The sequence below is a fragment of the Sardina pilchardus genome, chromosome 1, assembly GCF_963854185.1.
Source record: "Sardina pilchardus chromosome 1, fSarPil1.1, whole genome shotgun sequence".
In the NCBI taxonomy this organism is placed as follows: domain Eukaryota; kingdom Metazoa; phylum Chordata; class Actinopteri; order Clupeiformes; family Clupeidae; genus Sardina; species Sardina pilchardus.
Window position 1 is genome coordinate 31,822,428 of NC_084994.1, and position 21,474 is coordinate 31,843,901.

Genomic DNA, 21,474 nt, shown 5'->3' on the forward strand with positions numbered 1-21,474 from the left:
TTTTTGTTGTGTGTGAGAGAGAGAGCTGTGCTGATGTTTGAGATCTGTGTGAGAGTAAGACACAGAGATGTGTATGTGAGTCTGCTTGTCTGTCTGTGTCTGTGTGTTTGTGCATAAGATTGATCTTTAGTGTCTGTGTGTGTGTGTGTGTGTGTGTGTGTGTGTGTGTGTGTTTGTGCATTAGACTGATCTTTAGTGTGTGTGTGTGCATGTCTGTCTGTGTGTACAAACTAATATGCTTAGCGATTGTGTGTGTCTGTATGTGTATGTGTCTGTGTCTGTTTTTGTGTGTAAAGAGTGATCTATGTAGTGTGTGTGTGTGTGTGTGTGTATGTGTCTGTGTGTTTGTGTATCTAAGTGTGTGTGTGTGTGTGTGTGTGTGTGTGTGTGTGTGTGTGTGAGTGTGTGTGTGTGTGTGTGTGTGTGTGTGTGTGTGTGTGTGTGTGTGTGTGTGTGTGTGTGTGTGTGTGTGTGTGTGTGTGTGTGTGTGTGTCTGTATGTGTGTCTGTATGTGTCTGTGTCTGTGTGTTTGTGTGCAAAGAGTGATCTATGTATAGTGTGTCTGTGTGTGTGTGTGTGTGTGTGTGTGTGTGTGTGTGTGTGTGTGTGTGAGATTCTACCTCTATATAGTGCCCATCATTGAATTTGTGTTGCCTGAGCCGAGGGCAGAGCTGCCTTATTGACACAAAAAGGGAGTTCAAAACAATTGTTGATTCCCAGCACCGTGGGTTTCCCTTTACCCCGGTATTTATAGCCTCCGGCCGCGTCTACGGTTACCGGCCCAACATGCCAGCGCCACTAACGACCTTGGAACTTAAATGGCTGTTTGTAGTCTGAAGCATCCCTGTGGTCGATCTGTAACAGGAGGACCTTTACCGTCCGGTCACTGAGAGGGGGGTTCTGAAGCATCCCCCGTCCGTGGTCGATATATGTAACAGGAAGACCATACTGCTCACTGAGAAGGGGGGTTCTGAAGGGGAGGTCGTGTGTGTGTGTGTGTGTGTGTGTGTGTGTGTGTGGAGTGGACATAACATCAGGTCTACAGAGAAGCGTTTTTTTAAGCCCCCAACGTCGTCGTCCAGACAGCGTTGCCACCGTTGATTTAAAAGCACATAATACTAACCCTAACCTTAACCTTAACCTTAACCCATGCCCCCCTAACCACCCTAACCTTAACGTCTTCCAGGCAGTGCTGCCTTGAAGGCAACTTTAGGGGCTTAAAACATCAATAAGTCCCATTGACTGATGTGTCTCGCTACTGGACGTGTTAAAGGTTCTTCTACACGGGCCCTGACACGGTCTGATATTATAGAATTGGATGTTGAGTTGCAAAATACTATTTTATTCACTTATCTTATTTGTAAAGAGCCGTGTACTGTACATCATATCAGGTCAATAGGGAGGAAGGGAGGGGAAATATCATCTCATTCCTTAAAAGAGGTTATATGCTAACTGGTCTAACCCACCTCCAGTGCATTATGCTAAGCTATGCTAACAGTGTCAGACAGGGTCACTGTGTGCACAGAGAAGACATGGGTATGTACCTTCAAATGTACTGTTCTGGGGCAAAAAGTGTTCTTTAAAAGCAGATGTAGAAAAGTAGAAAAGTAAAACTCCTACCACATATCTGTGCCAACCATTCACTTAAACCAGCTTATTCTAATTAGCACAACTCTTCAGCCTGGTAGAACAGCTAATTGATGAGATCACCAAGGTTGAGAGTGCACAGGTAGGCTGTACTGTAGATCCATTACACGGTTGAACTTTTACCTTTTGAGTTTTCTGCTTAGAGGTTCTTCAACACCGGCCTCAACAAAGTCAGACATTATAGATCTGCCTGTTCAGTTTCAATATTCTATTTTACTCACTTATTTACTTTTTGATGTGTAAAGCATTAGCTTTAGTTAGCCATAGTTAGCTTTGGGGTGAATGTGTTTTCATCTGCAGTCTGTCTGAATGCTGAATGCTGGATGATATAAATACTAATAATGCATTTACCCCACAGCAACAAATCCATCAATCAGGCCCCAGACCACACATGGCTCCTGCATCATCTGATAACCTCTGGAGTTTTCGATGCCTGTTGGGGTGTGCTAGCCTAGACTTAGGCCGTGTCCAATTGTCAAGGGTGCACGCTGGATAGTACAGTTCTTTCCAGTAGCGTCTCAGTTAGCCGGCTCCTCAGTATGCGTCCCTACATTTGGACAGCACAAACTAGTTGGCGTCACGTGACTCGGGGAGGGGGGTGTGTTGCTTGACGATTTGCATGACGTGTGGAGCTTGACCTGCGCTGCGCAATGGATTATGGGATATCTGAGGCCAAAAAAGATGCATCGATGCACGCTTGGAAATCACGTCAAACGAAGTACCCATCTAGTGAGAGCACTTGACTTTCGGACAGTCTATTCTGACGTAACTTCAGGAAAATGCACACTGCCCAGCGTGTGTAGCCTACTTATGATTCAGACACAGCCTACCTCACTTTGTTTCACTTTGTGATGAGGGTCTAGGGACTTAGCCTGGCACGCCCTCCCAGTGATGTAGCCTAACACCTTCGGCATTGCTGTCGCTGGTCTGGCCAACTGCTCATCGGGCAGGATTTCTGAATTCCCCAAAACTGCGGAACTGCCCCCCTTGGTCGAGAACCAATCAACTTTGAGCAGCTCCAACGGCTCTGGGTAGAGGCGTGTTCAAGGCAGAGGATAAATACAAATACAGAGCAGACTCCCCAGACTAATATTAAAATATTGAGCTTGGTCTGGTGATAGCCAGGCTGACATAATGGGTGTAGGCTTTTAAATCACAGCTTAACCAGTCGCATTGATCAGGGAATCCTAAGGTGACTTCCTATGCATAACTTGTGACAATTAACACAAAGAAGACAAACTGACAATGAAGTGCATTGGCAGTCAGGAAACAATGTTTTTACCTTTACCGTATCAATTTACACATTCTTCGGACTGCATCTTTAAAATATGCTTGCAGGCATTGCTACTACTGTTTACAACTGACACTTTTTGATTTCAAACCGTCATCCCCTCTCGTTGCTCATCATCGGTCCACTTTTTTGGACTGTTGTAGGCTAAACGCTAATGCAGAGAGCGACCAGACTAGTAGGCTATCTTTAAAGGCCACCTTACACCAAATAACTTTGACAAGATTTGGGAAAGATTCTTGAAACATAGCAGTCTTTTGAGTAAGGCTTGAACGGGGGGCATTAGTTAAAAGACAATCTCTCAAGAATCTTTCCCAAATCTTGTCAAAGTTGTTTGGTGTAAGGTGGCCTTTAGTGAGATAAAAAAAAAGTGTGGGGGTGGGGCAAGGTTATGAGTTTGTTGGTGTAGCCTGAATGGGCTTAATGCCAAACGTCACAAGGCTAAACCAGAGAACAGGGTCTAATCGCACGATAACATTGATTGTGTGATTTCCGAAAACTATTCAGCAAACTGGTCATTGGTCATTGGATTGAATACTGTTGACCTGCTTTTTAAATTCGGTTTTTAATTTAGTTTGTATACTGTTTTGTACAAAAGCATATGAAAAGAATGATTTACAACCATCAACACTGATTTGAGTGTCCAACGTAATCAGTAGTACACAGAAACCACTGTTTTAGGACCACACCTATACACTTATTTATGCAGTCTATCAGAATCAATGCTATGGGTTAACAAGTGGATGTGGTTAAAGAGTTTGGTTCCACAATGCTACAGTATATCCTAGCCTGGCTATCACAAGACTAAGCTCAGTCTTTTGAGACTGAACATTAGTCTGGGGAGTCTGCGCTGTATTTCTACTGCACAAGAGGCATGATCAATGGGCATAGCTCAAATTACTCAGACCAATGATCCGGGTGCACCTGGCTGGATAAGCCAGTTTGTGATTGGTTCCAGCAAACGTGGACAGGAAGCAGGAGAGATCAATGTGTGTGTGTGTGTGTGTGTGTGTGTGTGTGTGTGTGTGTGTGTGTGTGTGTGTGTGTTGCACCCCGGTCTGTGTGTGTGTCTGTGTGTGTGTGTGCGTGTGTGTGTGCGTGTGTGTGTGTGTGTGTGTGTGTGTGTGTGTGTGTGTGTTGCACCCTGGTCTGTGTGTGTGTGTGTGTGTGTGTGTGTGTTGCACCCCGGTCTGTGTGTGTGTGTATGTGTGTGTGTGTGTGTGTGTGTGTGTGTGTGTGTGTGTGTGTGTGCGTGTGTGTGTGTGTGTGTGTGTGTGTGTGTGTGTGTGTGTGTGTGTGTGTGTCTGTGTGTGTGTGTGTGTGTGTGTGTGTGTGTGTTGCACCCCGGTCTGTGTGTGTGTGTGTGTGTGTGTGTGTGTGCATGCCCTACCTCTTCTCCAGTCACAGTCAGCACGCTGCGGCTCTTCTTCATCCTGATTGGCTGGTTCTTAGCTCCGGAACGAACCGGAGCGGAACCCAGACAGCAGAGCAGGTGGAGAGCCAGGTCAAACGGGGTCGCGCCAGGGTCAAACCGGGGTCAAACCGGGGTCAGGCCGGCTCACACCTTCACCCCCATCTGCCTCTGTCACCCAGGTAGCCTGGGCAGCCAAAACGTCCACCAATCACAAGCGGAGGGAGGCGGGGGAAAAAAGCATGCGTCGGGTTTTCCCCCTCCTGGACGTGGATTGATTGCTCCCGCTTCCCTTTGGTTAGTAATCCCACTGCTGATTGGTTATTCGATATCCGAAAGCAAAGGCTGCCATCCCGTCATGTTCTCCTTGTTTGCGAAGACTTTACAGTAATCCAAGCTTTGATTGGTTGATTGATCCGGAGGAGTTGGCCAAAGACACCATGATCCAGACTACCAGCTGATTTGGGGTGGGATGGTGCTGAGAAACCTAAACACAGATGGAAAATATGAATGGCTATTCTACAGGTGACATTTTCATTAACAAAAAGGATATGTTACACATGGGAACCTGCAGCTGCTGTTTGTATCCATTAGTCAACTAATTTGTTAGCACATTGAATTCCATTCTGTCAAATTTGTATACATTCACAAAACCTATTTTTTCCATACTGAGTAACTGATAAAAAAAACCCACACATTGTTATTCAATATCTCACCTGAAAATGCTACAGGCTATAGCTCTATAATTGGGGAGTAGCCTAGCCTAGGCCTGAGTAAAGAGGCTGTGAGCAATATGTTGGCTATAGCCTGGCCCTTACTGGCGTCAAGCTACCACCACCACCACCACGGTCAGTCAAGCCGGCTCAGCGCAAAACGTGGCAGGCCTAGGCCGTACGGTGCTTCTATGCACAATCGAATAAGTGAGTTTGATGACAGGCAAATCCAGGTCAAATGACTTACAACCGACACTACTCACCTGAATCTATTCTACACGAGTGCGACCCCCCGGTTATAGGCCACCCATTCGCAGTGCATCTGAATCCGATGTCTTATTTTTTTTTTTTTTTTTCACCAACGAATAGCCTAATAGTGTGTTCGAAATGGATGTCAACAATTTAAGAATCAAAAAGGTTGGAACACACCCACTGAGGCTCATTCGCCGTTAACGGGAAAAGGATAGCATAAGAACCATTCAAAGAGAGAGAGAGAGAGAGAGAGAGAGAGAGAGAGAGCCACTGGCGAGACAATTAAGTAATTGCTTTATAACGCAGTAACGCGTCAAAATACAGCAAGTCGCCATTCCTAACATACTGACACCAATATGTTTGCACAGCCGCAAGGACCCGACACACACACACACACACACACACACACACACACACACACACACACACACACACACACACACACACACACACACACACACAGGGGCATCGATGACATGCGACGTACATGGAGGCTCGATATATCACTCTGTACACATGACCGCAAAAGACACACATTCAACAGACGTTCAGCGCCGACCGATGCACATCTGTTACAGCGTGTAGGCTGTCAGATTGATGATCTGACAGTTATCACACCGACAGGGTGTGAAACACACACATACACACGCACGCACACACACACACACGCATTGACACTCACCTTGATCCCCTCAATATCAATGGATAGATTGTTCAGATTATGTCCTCTCTCTTTCCTTCTCTTGCTCTCTCTCTGCAGAGAACAGTCCGTCAGGGCGGTACGGAAGGAAAATAAAAAAAAAACAGAAAAGAGCAAACAACGGCTTGGGGAATATCCGCTGGTCCGCGCGAGACTGGTGCGCCCTCCTCCCAATACGCTACTGCTCTCCGTCAGCCTCCCCGCGCGCATACACCACCCACTAACCAGCAGACACACACAGGCTACGCGCGCGCCGATTGTGGTGCAGCATCACGCATGCGGGAGGGGAGGAGAAGGGGGTAGACTTTGTGCGTATGTGTGTGTGTGTGTGTGTGTGTGTGTGTGTGTGTGTGATACGGCATCCCAACCCAAAAAAACGAGCTGCCTGCCTTGGAGGATAGCCTACCGCTCATCACAGGCTACTCCTCTGATGTAAGCGCCGTTATGAGAAGTATCCCACAGGCAGTTGCGCATTTTTGCTCATCGACACACATCGGTCATATGCCGGAGTAGCTTCGCGGGTTTCGTTGGCCAGTAGGCTATGACTAGCCGTGTTAAGGAAGGGTGGGCGTCATGAAATGTGAAGAAAAAGAAGGAAATACATCAGACATTTGACTGTTGACATTCACACCCACTATTCATTTGGTCATTTTGCAATTGTGGAGACGGGTTTTGTAGCCCAGGGTCAAATAACGCTGCCTTATGTGTTGCTCAACTACCACCTCCACGTATATGTTATGCACTTGTTATTAGTTTAAACATTTAATTTACAGAACATTCAGAACCACATGTATGAGGGATGATAGTTGACTTAGTTGTAGGCCTACACCTGTCTACATGTCTTGATTAGCTCTTACATTAAGCAACTGGTTGCAGACTGAGGCCACTCCGTTTGTAACCCATTTAGCCACATGCCCTTCATCAGTATCAACTGGGCCTACTACTGTTTAGTTCATCAATCAGTCTGCCTTTATTATCCAGTGTTAAGTTACTATAGCATGGTCTCAATTCACAATCAAGAGCATTGCGAGCTTGCCACAACTATAGAGTTTATTATATCCCGTTTTGCAGTGAATGAGGGTTTTCTGAAGTATGATATGCATATTATGGGATCCGACAAGGCCATTGTCAGTAATCAATAATGATTTATTGGTAGACTGCCACCTTGTGGCCAGGGTAAAAACTTCAGTGTGAATCATCCCGAATTGATGTTGAGCACAAAAGAACCACCAGGAATGCCAGAGCTTCGTTTTATACAGCAGAACCTTTACTAAGAGACACAAACACACGATCCCTAGTAAAAAGAGTAGGGGTTGAACGTTGATGTGGGGGGGGAGCCCGGGGGTCAAAGGTCAAGGATGAGGGTGCTAAAATGGTGGCGGGTGTCAGTCGTGGTGAGGGGTCTGAAAAAAAATCATCGGTGAAAAGACGTGACCCGAGTGTGACTCTCGATGATGTAGACGACAGGGGAAGTGGTGGTGGAGTGGGGGTGGGGGTGGGGGGAGCGAGGGCTCCACATTCACACCAGCATGCTTTTACTCCGTCACCCCAGTCAGAGCGAGGTCGTTTAATGGCCCCCGAAAAAAAGCCGTTATTTTGGACTGGTTGGTCACCCGTCACCTGTGCCTTGACATCATTGGCCAGAGTCACCCCGTGGAGCTTAGCCTAGTTTCTGTCTAACCAACAGTGACAATCATATCGTAGTAAGTAATACAAAACAAACCAAAACCTTCAAACTAAAACAAAAACACAAAACAAAACGAATAAACTTAAAATGGCATTGTGCATCTAAGAAAAGGGTAGACAGTGGGGTTAATTGAAGAGCTGGAAGAGAGAGTATATGTGAGTGTGTGTGTGTGTGTGTGGGGGGGGGGGTGTGGCTTCAGCCATGCAGGACAAACAGGATTATGGGTCAAATAGAAGGGAGGGAGAGAAAGACAGACAGACAGAGAGAGAGAGAGAAAGAGAGAGAGGAAGAGAGAGAGAGAGAGAGAGAGAGTGCACATCTCCAAAAGCTGATAATCACATTTCCTCATCCTGCTTTAGGCATAGCAGAAAAAAAAAGTAAAAACAAAAAACAAAACCCCCACAGCACTTCATTTGAGTCTCAGCAGCACTGTTGACTGTTACCATGGCTATATGGTTGTGACTGTTACCATGGCTGTGGAGCGGGTCTGGCCCACATCAGGGCCCGGTCCCACTCAGGCGAAGGTCGTGGTGTGAGCAGCGCCACCAGAACCAGACTGTGGATTAGTGCTGCGCCGCGTCCCCAGCCATAACCACATCGGAGGAGATCTACGGTTCTAGTTCTCACCTAGGAGAATGCCTCGGGAGGATCCGATTTTTTACAAAAAAAAAAAAACACTTCAAATCTTTTATTCACCAGCTCATTAACAGGTGTTACCTGATGTGTTAATGTCTGTGCTAACGCGTTGCACTGAGTTAAGTTGAAAAGCCCTAGTGTCCTACGACTGGACACTTGCTAAATACCGCTAGTGTGAATCAGCTTAGAGCTGGCAACACTTAAGCTGTGGTTAGCAGAAGCTGATAATTTGCTTAATAACCACCACACCATTTCAAAACACACCGGATTTACATGAGCATTTCTGTAGGTGAGACTGCTCTCCCATTGGGCTATAACCACTGCACCAAGAACATTTGGAAACCATGACCAGTTGCTTTAATACAGGATGAGGAAGTGTGGCGAAGAAAGAGAGTACCCTGGAAAATGTAGTTTTGGTTTGGGCTAGGAGTAAAGGGAGACGTTTGGAGAGGGCTAGAAACAGGTTCATGAGAGGATGGAGAGGGGGGGAAAGGGGAGGGGAGGGAGGGGGGGCTATTGGAGAGTTTTGGATGTCAAAGTCATTTCTCTTCTTTCTTTTCTTCCGCTGTTTCTCTCTTCACTTCTTCATACTTTGGCTCGTCGTCTTTGTCGTCCTCCTTGTCATCGTCGTCGCCATCCGTCCGTGAGTTGGGAACCCAGAGCCCAGAGTCGATGCAGCGCTTCATGTGGTACTTGGCCTCCTGGGGGAGACATTTACAACAATTCTTTGCTTAAACAGCCTTACTCGTTGACATAGGGTGCCTCTCATTTGGTCTTTTATACATCCTCTCTTCCTTCCTCGGTCCTCGTTCCTACTGATCTAGATAAAGAATGATGGGGGCGGCAACAATGGGACAGTCTATCCAGTGTTAGTTGTAGATCAGTGGGAACGAGCCTGGAGGACCGAGGAGGGAGGAGAGTATGAGACAGGGTTCGTACACCTTTTTCATGGCCAAATTCAAGCACTTTTTAAGGACTTTCAAGATCAGTTTTCCAGTACCGAAATCGAGTGTGAACAAATCCAAAGCCCTGTTGTTTGAGGTCACTGTAGGACAAAGAACCAGAAAATTTGATACAACCTAAGCCCAATAGGCCTACCAGCAGCTATCATTAGGTTAACTGAATGGGGCATAGACAATGGAACCATTTCATTAGTGTTTGCTGCTGCTCTATTTGGTCTATGTCATATCAAATTTCCTTGTTCTTTTTCTTACTGACAGCACTCGATAATGTTGAACAGCATGGATTGATTCACACCATATTTCAGGGATGTGATTGGTAAAGGACAAAAAAGAGGAAAATATACCCAGCACCCCCGGGAGAAATTTTTGAAAAATAACCCCTTAAATGATGACATCTGATGACTGTTATGAGAACTATTGATAAACTGTGATACATAGATTTCAAACATTATAACATACCACAATATAGTCTATATATAAGTCTAACTCATTTATAGCAAAGTAGCCTAGGCCTACTCAAGACTAAACCAGATATCGCTGAAATATGTAGGCTATCATGATCATTTTGCCAACAATGATGTAGAACCATGGATTTTCTCAGTTCATAACATGTTTTGTTTCAACTTAAATCAACATAACGTTATAATTTTGACTACATGTTTTAATATAGGCCTACTTGATCACATATAGCCTGCCCCCTTACAGTCCTCTAGTCCTGATAGTGAACCATAGGCCTATTGATATTGATGCTGTTTGAAGAGGTTGCTCCGAAGAAAATCAAATTCCACCACTCCCTCTCCTTCCAAAGTATCATGCCCTACACCCCTCCTCCTAAAATAAATGGCAGACCCTACTGTTATATGCTTCATCACTAGTTGTTAAAGTGCACACACTAAATGGAGAGCTATGATTAAAATTCAGACTGTGCCTTTAAATAGGCGACTTTTTTCATCCATCAGTTCAATGCGATAGTAAGCCATTTCCACTAAAAAATCAGCTCAATATTATGTGCTAGACTGATGTTTACCAAGCATGCCAACGTGTCAATATCTTAGCACTATTGTCATACGTTTTCTCAAAGAGAGATGGCTATCCCGAAATATGTTTTGAATGACATGGGGCGCACGGGGGTGAACGGCTGGACAAACGCGAAATGACAAGGTGTTAACTAAACAATTTAGTAGACCTAAGGTCGACAGGCTTTGTGGTTAAAACGATGAAAACCAGTAGGCTAGTCGGTCACAGCTAACTTCAAGCACAATAGCTTAGACTTACACGCGCATAAATTAAAAGTCAATATCAGCATCACGAGATTGCTGCTGTCATTATTATCGGAAAATCCAGACACGTCAAACTGGACGCGAACGCGTGGCAAAGCCAAAACAACTTCATAAATTATGTCTCTTTAAATAAATAACCTTTACCGTTTCATGGCTTCTGCTAAGAAACAAATAGTTCACCACACACATCGAACTTGCATCAAACATTCATCAACACACGTCTGCTTTCACTTTCAATGAAGAAGACTAGCGAACGGACATGTTTGCGGAGTGATGAATGAGAAGCACCAAACCCGTCGTCATTGTCAGCGCAGCGCCCTAATAGACAGCAAATTATTTTTTTTCCCCCTTCATTTAATAATTGGTCTATTGGGTCAGACTGCCGAGAAATATGTAGGCCTAGCACTTTCAAGCATTCACAAGCACTTTACCCAAAATCCAAGCATTTTTCAAACCTTGAAAACACCACATTAAAATCCAAGCATTTTCATGGATTTCAAGTACCCGTACGAACCCTGTATGAGAGCCACCCATAGACCATAGTTTGCCTACAAAAAAACTACCATCTTTCCCGATATCATATTTTTACAATGGGAAAGTAACAGGGGGATTTGGAGTTATGCCAGCTGTTAAACTCTCGTGAGGACGACAAAATCGAAAAATCGAAGTGTGCTGCCTTCATGTACTGGAGATCTCAGTATCCATTCGAAGGCAGAGGACAAAAGTGTGTTCAGGAAAACATCTGCATTTCAGACTTTTTCCATCCCTGCAAGAGTTTAACAGGTGTGATAATTAAAAATTCCCATGTTATTTTCCCCTATGAAAAAATTGCTAGGTATCGGATCTCAAAGATGGCAGCTTTTTTGTAGGCAAACATCAGAGGTCTATTACCAAATCTGAATAGAAATCATAGTAATCACACAAAACACACACACAAACACACACACTAACCGTAGGATCCATTTTGCTGATAGCATCCTGCAACAACGAGATGTCCTTCTCGTCAAAGCACTTCTGCATCCCCTGTAGAGAGGATATGACATCATCCATGAACAAAGACAATCATCTAAGGTCAATCTTTTGTGATCAAATGGAACCACAGATCTTTGTGAACGTGTCCACTCGTTCAAACTTATTTATCACACAGCCATTCATAACGCCGTAGAATGCTCCATTCACCTGAATGAGCCTCCCCAACGTTTGGAAGTCTGATCATTCTGTATAACAGACTGCGGTCAAGGAAAATTGATTTTTCACGTCTTTCAGATCATTACGCAAGTAGCTGGTTCGCTTTTCGTCAGTGTGTATGTGAGTAACTGTGAGGGTGTAAGTGTGTGTGTGTGTGTGTGTATAACTGTGAGTGTAAGTGAGAGGATGCGCATGTGTGCATGTACTAACTGTGTAAATGTGAGCGCACCGCGGGCAGGGCATGTGTGTGTGTGTGTGTGTGTGTGTGAGAGCGCACCTCGGGCAGGGTGTATGTGTGTGTGTGAGTGTGTGTGTGTGTGTGTGTGTGTGTGTGTATGCGTGAGTGCACATCTCGGGCAGGGTGGGTGTGTGTGTGTGTGTGTGTGTGTGTGTGTGTGTGTGTGTGTGTGTGTGTGTGTGCGCGCGCACCTCGGGCAGGGTCTCGTAGACCTCCACGGGGTCCAGGCCCCCGGGGCCGAGCCTCTTCTGGCGCTCCTCCTCCTCGTACTCCTTCATGGCCTTCTCGATGCGGATCTTGGCCCGCCCGCGCACACGCCCCTTAAACGACTCCAGCTCATCGTTGAAGGCGTCCTGGTACTGCTGGTCTGCAGTCTGGAGAGAGGGAGGGAGAGGGAGAGAGAGAGAGAGAGAGAGAGACAGAGAGAGAGAGAGAGAGAGAGAGAGAGAGACAGAGAGAGAGAGAGAGAGAGAGAGAGAGAGAGAGAGAGAGAGAGGAAGAAAGAAAGACAGAGGGAAAGAAAGAAAGAAGGAAAGAGAAAAAGAAAGAGCCAGAGATAGATAGCGACAGATAGATAGATAGAGAGAGAGAGAGAAAAAGAAAGAGCCAGAGATAGATAGAGACAGATAGATAGATAGAGAGAAAGAAAGAAGGAAAGAAAGAGACAAAGAGAGAGAGAGAGCGAAAGAGAAAGAGAGAGAGAGAGAGAGAGAGAAAGAAGGAAAGAAAGAAAGAAAAATAATTACTCAACAACTTCACCAAGACGCAGATGATGCTATGGCACAGGAGGCAGGCGTAGGTCAATTTAAGGCAACATACGAGGGATTCTCCAGGCCAGAGTGGACTTTCTAATATAAGCCTAACTTGAGGCACCGTTTGTGAACAGGCACTCATACATACATTTCATGCCAGAATTTACATTTCTGACTGTAACTTAGTGAGGGAGGGAGGGAAGAAAGAAGGGATTCTTCATGCAAGCCTTAACTCCACTGATATAAGCGTTGATTATTTGTTTATTCACATAACTTGACATTGGTGCAAAGACATCAAAAAGGAACAAAACATACACTCCACTACCAAGTCGCCTCTACAATTATGCCCAGATCTGCGTTATGTCTCGTTTTTGTTCTTAATTAACCATAGCAACAGGCTTCCTCTGTCCCCTCGTCACACTGGGCCGCCCCATGGGACCTGGCACTACAGGGTTCCAGTGGAGCCTAATTAGTCACGCAGTAGCTTTTTTTAGGCCACTAGGATAAATACAGGAAGATTAGTATGGACTGTGTGTGTGTGTGTGTGTGTGTGTGTGTGTGTGTGTGTGTGTGTGTGTAAACATGTGTATGGGTTTGTGTACATATGTGTGTTCATGTATGTATATGTGTGTGTCAGTGATGCGCGGGTACGTGTCTGAACGACCCGCCCCGCCCCGCCGTTTACAACTAACCCGACCGCAACTCGGACCGCAAAAAATAATTATTGAAATACAGGACCCGACCCGCTTCCCGACCCGCTTATAGTAAAAAGTAGTCTAACTTAGTCGTAGCGCCATTGAGCTACGCAAAATTGGTATCTCATGCATGTAAAACAATAATATATATTGCCTAATTATATATAGCCTATAATTGCTCAGAATTTGGGAAACATGCATTTAGTCTACCTTTTTTTTGTTCCGTGTCAGCATTCATCCAAAAATGTGGCTATTTGACTCAACATTGAACATAATTAGCCTAGGATTTTCCTATACAAATTCTGTTTCAGCCGTTCCTCACATGAATGCCTTGAAGCTCTCCCAAGCATGAAATGCAGGCATAGAATATTATTAAGAAACTCTTTATTAACGTCTTCATCAATGGACCAAAAGTCCATTGCTCCGCAATTATAAATTGCAGCGAGATGAAACCTTTATTGCACGACGTGGGGAAGAGCAGACGTGGGGCTTTCCAACGAGCCACTAGGCCTATATAAGTTGCGCAAGGACGCACACATTGCATGCTCATACCAATTGTAGGCTATAGCCTATGCCTTGATGACATTAAATTAAGAAGTATTTCCTGATTTGGGAAACTTTTAGTTTATTTTTCTTTCCATAATACCATTCGATCTTGCTGCAAATTATCAGACTTGAGAAGCACGCATTGCATCGGCAACTTCGCTGCTCAGTAGACGATTCTGCCACTTTCTGTAGAGGCCAGCAGTTCGAGAAAAAAGCTGCAGATCATAGACAGAGAAAGCATATGCTCTGAGAACAGAACACAACTGCATGTCAAGTGTAGCCGAGGGTCTGTCTACGCAGAAACAACAAGTGCATTTCTACATGTTCGTGACAAAATGTGGGGGATAGAATCGCGTTTCAGTGGGAATGCTGCAACTTGTGTCTTTCTCTTCTAAAGACAATTATGTAGGCCTACGATATAAATGACAAAAAAATAACGGCATATTTTTTGTACCGACCCGACGAAACATGACCCGCATATCATTAAAAATATTTTTTCTTGACCCATAACCGCGGGTGACCGCGGTCGCCCGCTCGATTTGGATCAGCCCGCGCATCACTGGTGTGTGTGTGTGTGTGTGTGTGTGTGTGTGTGTGAGTGAGAGAGAGAATATGTGTATGGGTTTGTGTACCTATATTTGTGTGTGTGTGTGTGTGTGTGTGTGTGTGTGTGTGTGTGTGTGTGTGTGTGTGTGTGTACACATGTGTGTGTGCTTATGTTTGGGGTGTGTATTCCCCGGCCCCTTGCTGACCTTGATCTTGGTGAAGAACTGGCGGAAGCAGCCGCGGGGGTCGACCTTGAGGCTCTTGGCCAGCTCCAGGATGAACTGCATCACGATGGTCTGGTGGGCCACCTGCTCCATCAGCGCGTGTTTCTGTAGCGGAGAGGGAGACGTCAGGAGACCGGTCACTCACACACACTACTGGAGAGGCCAGGAGACAGGTCATACACAGATGCGCACGCATGCACGCACATACACACACACGAGAGGCCAAGAGACAGGTCTCTCTCACACACACACACACACACACACACACTACTAGAGGGGTCAGGAGACCAGTCACACACAGACGCACACACACACTACCAGAGAGGTGACATATACAGCACACACACATAAACAGACAGACACACCTGATGAAAAGACGCAGTGGTGAAAGTTCACCCAAAAGTCAAAGACCCATATAAACTAGGGATGCACCGATCCGACTTTTTCAGTCCCGATACCGATACCGATGCCTGGGCTCTGCGTATCGGTCGATATCCGATACCGATCCGATACCATTGTTAATTAATAAACTGTATACCTCACCATGAGGAAAAGACTAAAGGCATCAGGCTTGACTTCATTCTTCATTCTTTCCCTAACTAAACATTACTTTCCTAAAAAAAATATAACAAAATAACACTTAGATATAAAGGTAATGTATTATTATTATCATTATCATTATTATTATTATTATTATTATTATTATTATCATCATCATTACTGATTATATTACTAGTAGGCTATTAAAAATAAACAGTTGTACACCAGCAGCAACTTGGAACAGCATTCAAATTCAAGTTCACAGTTATAACTAAATAATAAATCTAACAAAAAACAATTTTGCAGATAAAAATCCCATATTAGTGACATTCATTGAAACACCCCTGCCAAAATGGTGTCAACCGCGAAACAAACCCCTCTATTTACTCATAGTGGTACGGTCCCGCATTTTCCCCACGATAAACTAATTAGTTCACACGGAGTTTGAATGGTGGTAAACGGAAGAAGTTGTACGTTTTATCTAATAAATGATAAGTTTTTAAAAGCCAATTTGAACATTTGCATGTCTTTATACCAAGAAAAGTTTATACAGATGAGATGAAAATGACAATGTGTTTAGTTTGAGTAGCCTATTTTGTGTTGACTGTAGGCTACACATTAAACGTGTTGCCTAAATGCAACAAAACGCATGAAGATCGTAATTAATCTATGACAAATGGTGGTTAGTATAGATATTCTTTTGATCCTATGACATAAATTTGGTATCTGTATTTATCCCATCCATGAATTTAGACTGTCAGAGCACACAGTGAGGTGAGGCACACTCTAACCCGCAGCAGTGAGCTGCTGCTACAGCAGCGCTAAATGCTGGTTGCGCATCATGGCTCAGCCTTTTTTTGAGACTATATTAAATTTGGATCGGCCCATGGATCGGCTCATTTTTTCCGATCCCCGATCCAGCTATTTTGTTCATATCGGGCCCGATATCCGATCCAAATATCGGATCGGTGCATCCCTAATATAAACAGACATGTGCATTCATCCACACATCAGTCGCCCACCCCGAGCGAGAGTGGGTCTCACCTCCTCCACCTCCAGGTCGATGCACATGATCACCAGGTAGTTGGCCGTCTCCTCGCACACCAGGTGGGGGTTATCTGACAGGTATTTCTGGCTGTCGTCCCAGCGCCGCATCATACCTGGGGAAAAGGTATTGGAAAATAAATAAATATGTGCACACACACATATATATTACATTTTGGAAGTGATCCGTATCACCGTATGGATTCAGGATTCACCAAAGTGTTTGATGTTTTTCTCAACTCACCAAAGTGTTTGATCTCTTTCTCAACTCACCAAAGTGTTTGATGTTTTTCTCAACTCACCAAAGTGTTTGATCTCTTTCTCAACTCACCGAAGTGTTTGATGTTTTTCTCAACTCACCAAAGTGTTTGATCTCCTTCCCAACTCACCAAAGTGTTTGGTCTCTTTCTCAACTCACCGAAGTGTTTGATCTCTTTCTCAACTCACCAAAGTGTTTGATCTGTTTCTCAACTCACCAAAGTGTTTGATCTCTTTCTCAACTCACCGAAGTGTTTGATCTCTTTCTCAACTCACCAAAGTGTTTGATCTCTTTCTCAACTCACCAAATTGTTTGATGTTTTTCTCAACTCACCGAAGTGTTTGATCTCTTTCTCAACTCACCAAAGTGTTTGATCTCTTTCTCAACTCACCAAATTGTTTGATGTTTTTCTCAACTCACCGAAGTGTTTGATCTCTTTCTCGTGCTTCTCCACAAAGGACTTGTGCTTCTCCTCCTTCTGGTCCTCCGTCTCCTCCTCGCCCTCAGGCTTGATGTTCACCACACTCTGACACGAGAGGTGAGCAGAGGAACGGGTTACGTTAAAGACATTTCTATGTTTTCTTTTATGGTTGTTATTTTCTTTTTTGTGGCAAATGTATCCCTTTTGTGTAACTGGTTTGTAGGAGTATGTGTGTGTGTGTGAGTGAGTGTGTGTGGGTGTGAGCGAGCGAGCGTATGTTTGTGTGAGTGAGTGAGAGAGTCTGACCATGTGTGTGTGAGAGTGTGCGTGTGAGCATGTGTGTGTGAGTGAGCGAGAGTGTGTGTGTGAGCAAGCGAGCGAGACTCTGTGTGTGTGTGACCATGTGTGTATGAGAGAGTGTGCATGTGAGCATGTGTGTGTGAGTGAGCGAGAATGTGTGTGTGTGTGTGTGAGCAAGCGAACGAGACTCTCTCTGTGTGTGTGACCATGTGTGTATGAGAGAGTGTGCATGTGAGCATGTGAGCATGTGTGTGTGAGTGAGCGAGAATGTGTGTGTGTGTGTGTGAGCAAGTGAACGAGACTCTCTCTGTGTGTGTGACCATGTGTGTATGAGAGAGTGTGCATGTGAGCATGTGAGCATGTGTGTGTGAGTGAGCGAGTGTGTGTGTGTGTGTGTTTGTGTGTGTGTTTGTGTGTGTGTGTGTGTGTGTGTGTGTGTGAGCAAGCGAACGAGACTCTCTCTGTGTGTGTGTGTGTGTGTGTGTGTGACCATGTGTGTGTGAGAGCGTGCGTGCATGAGTGTGTGTGTGTGTGTGTGTGTGTGTGAGCATGTGTGTGTGAGTGAGCGAGTGTGTGTGTGTGTGTGTTTGTGTGTGTGTGTGTGTGTGTGTGTGTGAGCAAGCGAACGAGACTCTCTCTGTGTGTGTGTGTGTGTGTGTGTGTGACCATGTGTGTGTGAGAGCGTGCGTGCATGAGTGTGTGTGTGTGTGTGTGTGTGTGTGTGTGTGTGTGTGTGTGTGTGTGTGTGTGTGTGTGTGTGTGTGTGTGTGCGCGTGTGCGTGCGTGCATGCGTGACTGTGTATTGCGTGTGTGTGTGTGTACTCACCTTGCTGAATCCCTCCTTGCAGAGCGTGTCGATGTTCCAGGGCTGCTTCTTCTCCTCGCGCCGGTACTCGTCCAGCTTCTTCTCGGCGGCGCGCTCCTCCCGCCGTGCCTGCTTCTCCTCCGTCTGGGCCTTCGCCAGCTCCGCCTTCGCCTCGTCGGTGGCCGCGCCCTCCAGATCGCGCACCTGACACAGGTGGGAAAGACGTATGGCGTTATTTAGATATCCATGTCGCATGTCCAGATAATTGGCATTGTGCCCTCCAGATCACGCACCTGACGTAGGTGGAAAAGACGTATAACGTCATGTTACATTTATTTAGATATCTATGTCTCATGTCCAGTTAATTTGGCAGTGGCCGTGCATTCCAGATCACACACCTGACAAAGGTGGAATGGTGTGTGTGTGTGTGTGTGTGTGTGTGTGTGTGTGTGTGTGGGTGGTGGGGGGGGGGGGGGGGGGGGGGGGGTCACACTGTCATGTGCACTACGCGTGTGTGTGTGCATTACGTGTGTGAGTGAGCAGAGTATACCGATATTCGTGCGTGCGTGCGCGTGTGTGTGTGTGTGTACTGGTTAGCCGCTGTGTGTGCTTGCAGCTGTATATGTGTGTGTGTGTGTGTGTGTGTGTGTGTGTGTGTGTGTGTGTGTGTGTGTACTAGTTAGCCAGCATCATGGCTTCACCTTCTTCTGGGCGTCCGCCAGCTTCTTCTTGCTGTCGGTCAGCACCTTCTCCATCTCCTCGCCCTTCTTCTGAAAGGCCTCCTGCCGCTCCACTCGCGCCTGCGTGAGACAGGAAGACCACACGCGGCAGGAAGTTACGCTTCAAATTCACTCTAAAGCGAGAGACGTGCGTGTATCTCAACTAGACATGACACGGAGATCCAGTGAATGGCTACACCAATTATTTGCATAACACAAAGCCGCATAAAATACAACACATGGTTCTCTAGTTTACTGTGTGCAGCTAGCCAAATAATCCACCACTCTCCTCTCACCACCTATTCTATTTTATTCTGCCCTGCAAGGTCAGTCAGTCAGTCGGCTGAAAACACTGCACCAAGTTGAGGCACGTCGATCAGACAAGGGGATGGCGTGCCAACAGATTCTCTCCCACTTACACACTAATATGCGCACACACACTTCTGCACTGCAATCTGACGAGTGAGTGTGTAATGCTTCGCCTCTGTCAGGCAGGCCTAACGTTACAGTCCGATCATACAAATGTTTACAAGCCGTTGTAGCCTACAAGAAATATGTCACTCTGGCAAAGGTCCATGTCAGTATCAGCAACATTAACGTTAAGTATGCTATGCGTCTGTTCAACACCAAACTTTAGGTCCTCCTCTCATCCTCCGCCACTCTGTGTTGATCCATAGTTAGCGTCCATCAATCGTCAATAATCCAATGTCATCGGTCGTGCTGTTCGCTTCCTCTGCAATGCTCACGACGTTGAAATTAAAACATAAACCGATATTAAACAGACGCATATTTAATGTTGATAGCAAACAAAAAGGGCCAAGTCACCGACGAACTTCTGGAGCTGATCAACATCGCCACTGCTCCAACGAAAACATAGTGCTACTTTGTAATCACCCAATGAATCCAACACACGCACATCTTAAATCGTTCTTTATGTGATAGCAGTTACTGTAACATTAGCCAAGAAGGAAACATGATAGAAGAGAACCAAACTAGCCTTGTGCATTAGCCTCATATTGTAGGCTACATAGAGTTTAGATTCAATGTGCTTAACACAAATTTTACCTTTTGACGTGCCTGCTTGAAAAGGAGTCATCTTATACATGGAAAAGTGATCATTCACAACAAACAAGGACAATTTATCAACAAGGTGGGAAACACTAGGGCTGATTAGCCAGGTAGCTAGCTAGCTATCAAGCTAATGTTAGCGACACTTTGCTAACTTGGCAGCTACAACATTTCACCACAATATGCTGCTCCTTGCATACATTATGCTATGAAGAATGTGTTAGACAGACGAAAACAAGTATAAGTTCAAATAACCTGGTGTCGCCATCTGAAAAGACTAGGCGTATCGATGTTAGGGTGTGTGTCGTCTTCATCGTCTGACACCTCGATATGGTCCCACACGCTGTAGTCAATGGTCGTCATACTGATGGTCTTAACTTACAGTTATGCGTGCTACAACGAGCCCAGACGCTTCAAACTCGAAAAGCACGGTACAGAAAGTGAAATACACTATGTTCTTTGTAATCGTTGTGTGTGGCTTTGGAAAGGAAACTAAGAAGCCACGCCAATGCGAGAAACTACGACCGACGTTTCTGGGCTCCACAAGTCTTTTCTGGAAATCTCCTTTGCTTCCGTTTGAAGACGTAATAATCCTGCGCCTCTTCTGCATTGGTAGCCTACTGGCAGCAGCAGTCAGGTTACTCTCCCAGATTTTCCAAATCAAAGAACGTTATGTGTCGGTACATATTAGATATTTTATGAAAGTCAAAGACATACAATTAGCCTATAACATATTTCGAGTTGTGTTTATCCCTAAAAGAGTCAAGACTTTTAACAAAGAAGAGGGACTATCAATCATTTGGCTGCCACAAGATGTCGACAAAAGACCCGCAAGTCTGGAAGTTTCCTGCTTTGCTAATGGACTTACGGTAGAAGGCCTGAAAAACAAACGAAAACAACAAAAAAACACTCAACAACAACAACAACAACATCAGACATAGTAGCCTATAGGCAAATGAGGGAAATGGTTGGGACTAACCGTGTGAAAACAAACAAACAAACACATGGGCCTATTTTTTTGTTGTTGCAAAAATGCCAGTAAAGCCCATGCATAGGCATGGAGAAACACAAGATAGAATGTATATTAATATGGCTACACATATTAATAACCTAGTAGGCTAGGCAATACTAAAGGTTAAAGTAGGCTACTAGACTACGTTCCTTGATTATTGTTACAAATCTAGACTCTGGCACAATGACTTTTAAGAAGTAGCCTATGATAAGCTTATTTTTTTTTCATTTGTTTAAGCCCTCAAACGGTCAAACCGATTCTAGGACATTTAGGCCTAATAATAGCCAAGACTAATCATCACAGACCCCTGTCTCCTCTGTGTGCTGTGGGACACTATCTGAAGGGAAACGCTTCTATCCACTGTCTCTGAATGTATCCTATAGTCCAACCATAATCTTGAATGAGGACTTACTTGGACCACTTGACTTGATGAGAGTATTCATTACACACAGTCATACGAGCTTAGTACATCACATAGGCTATTTATTTGATAGGTATTTTTTTAAAGTGTGTTTTCATTCTCATTGAGGTGCTACAAAGT

The 21,474-nt window shown here is 45.0% G+C and overlaps 1 protein-coding gene and 1 pseudogene across 1 annotated transcript; both read right to left on the reverse strand.

Moving 5' to 3' along the window:
* LOC134078157 (cAMP-specific 3',5'-cyclic phosphodiesterase 4B-like) overlaps positions 1–4,828 on the reverse strand; it is a 29,539-nt pseudogene extending 24,711 nt beyond the window's left edge.
* Positions 4,829–7,256: 2,428 nt separating this feature from the next.
* Positions 7,257–20,497, reverse strand: cdc37 (cell division cycle 37 homolog (S. cerevisiae)). The gene is made up of 9 exons (XM_062542246.1): positions 20,177–20,497; positions 18,836–18,934; positions 18,156–18,338; positions 17,029–17,134; positions 16,350–16,465; positions 14,748–14,870; positions 12,194–12,376; positions 11,528–11,599; positions 7,257–9,035 (listed from the first exon to the last, which is right to left on the reverse strand). Exons 1-9 carry the CDS (start codon positions 20,282–20,284, stop codon positions 8,874–8,876), a joined length of 1,152 nt encoding a protein of 383 aa, XP_062398230.1. The 5' UTR covers positions 20,285–20,497; the 3' UTR covers positions 7,257–8,873.
* Between the last annotated feature and the right edge of the window lie 977 nt (positions 20,498–21,474).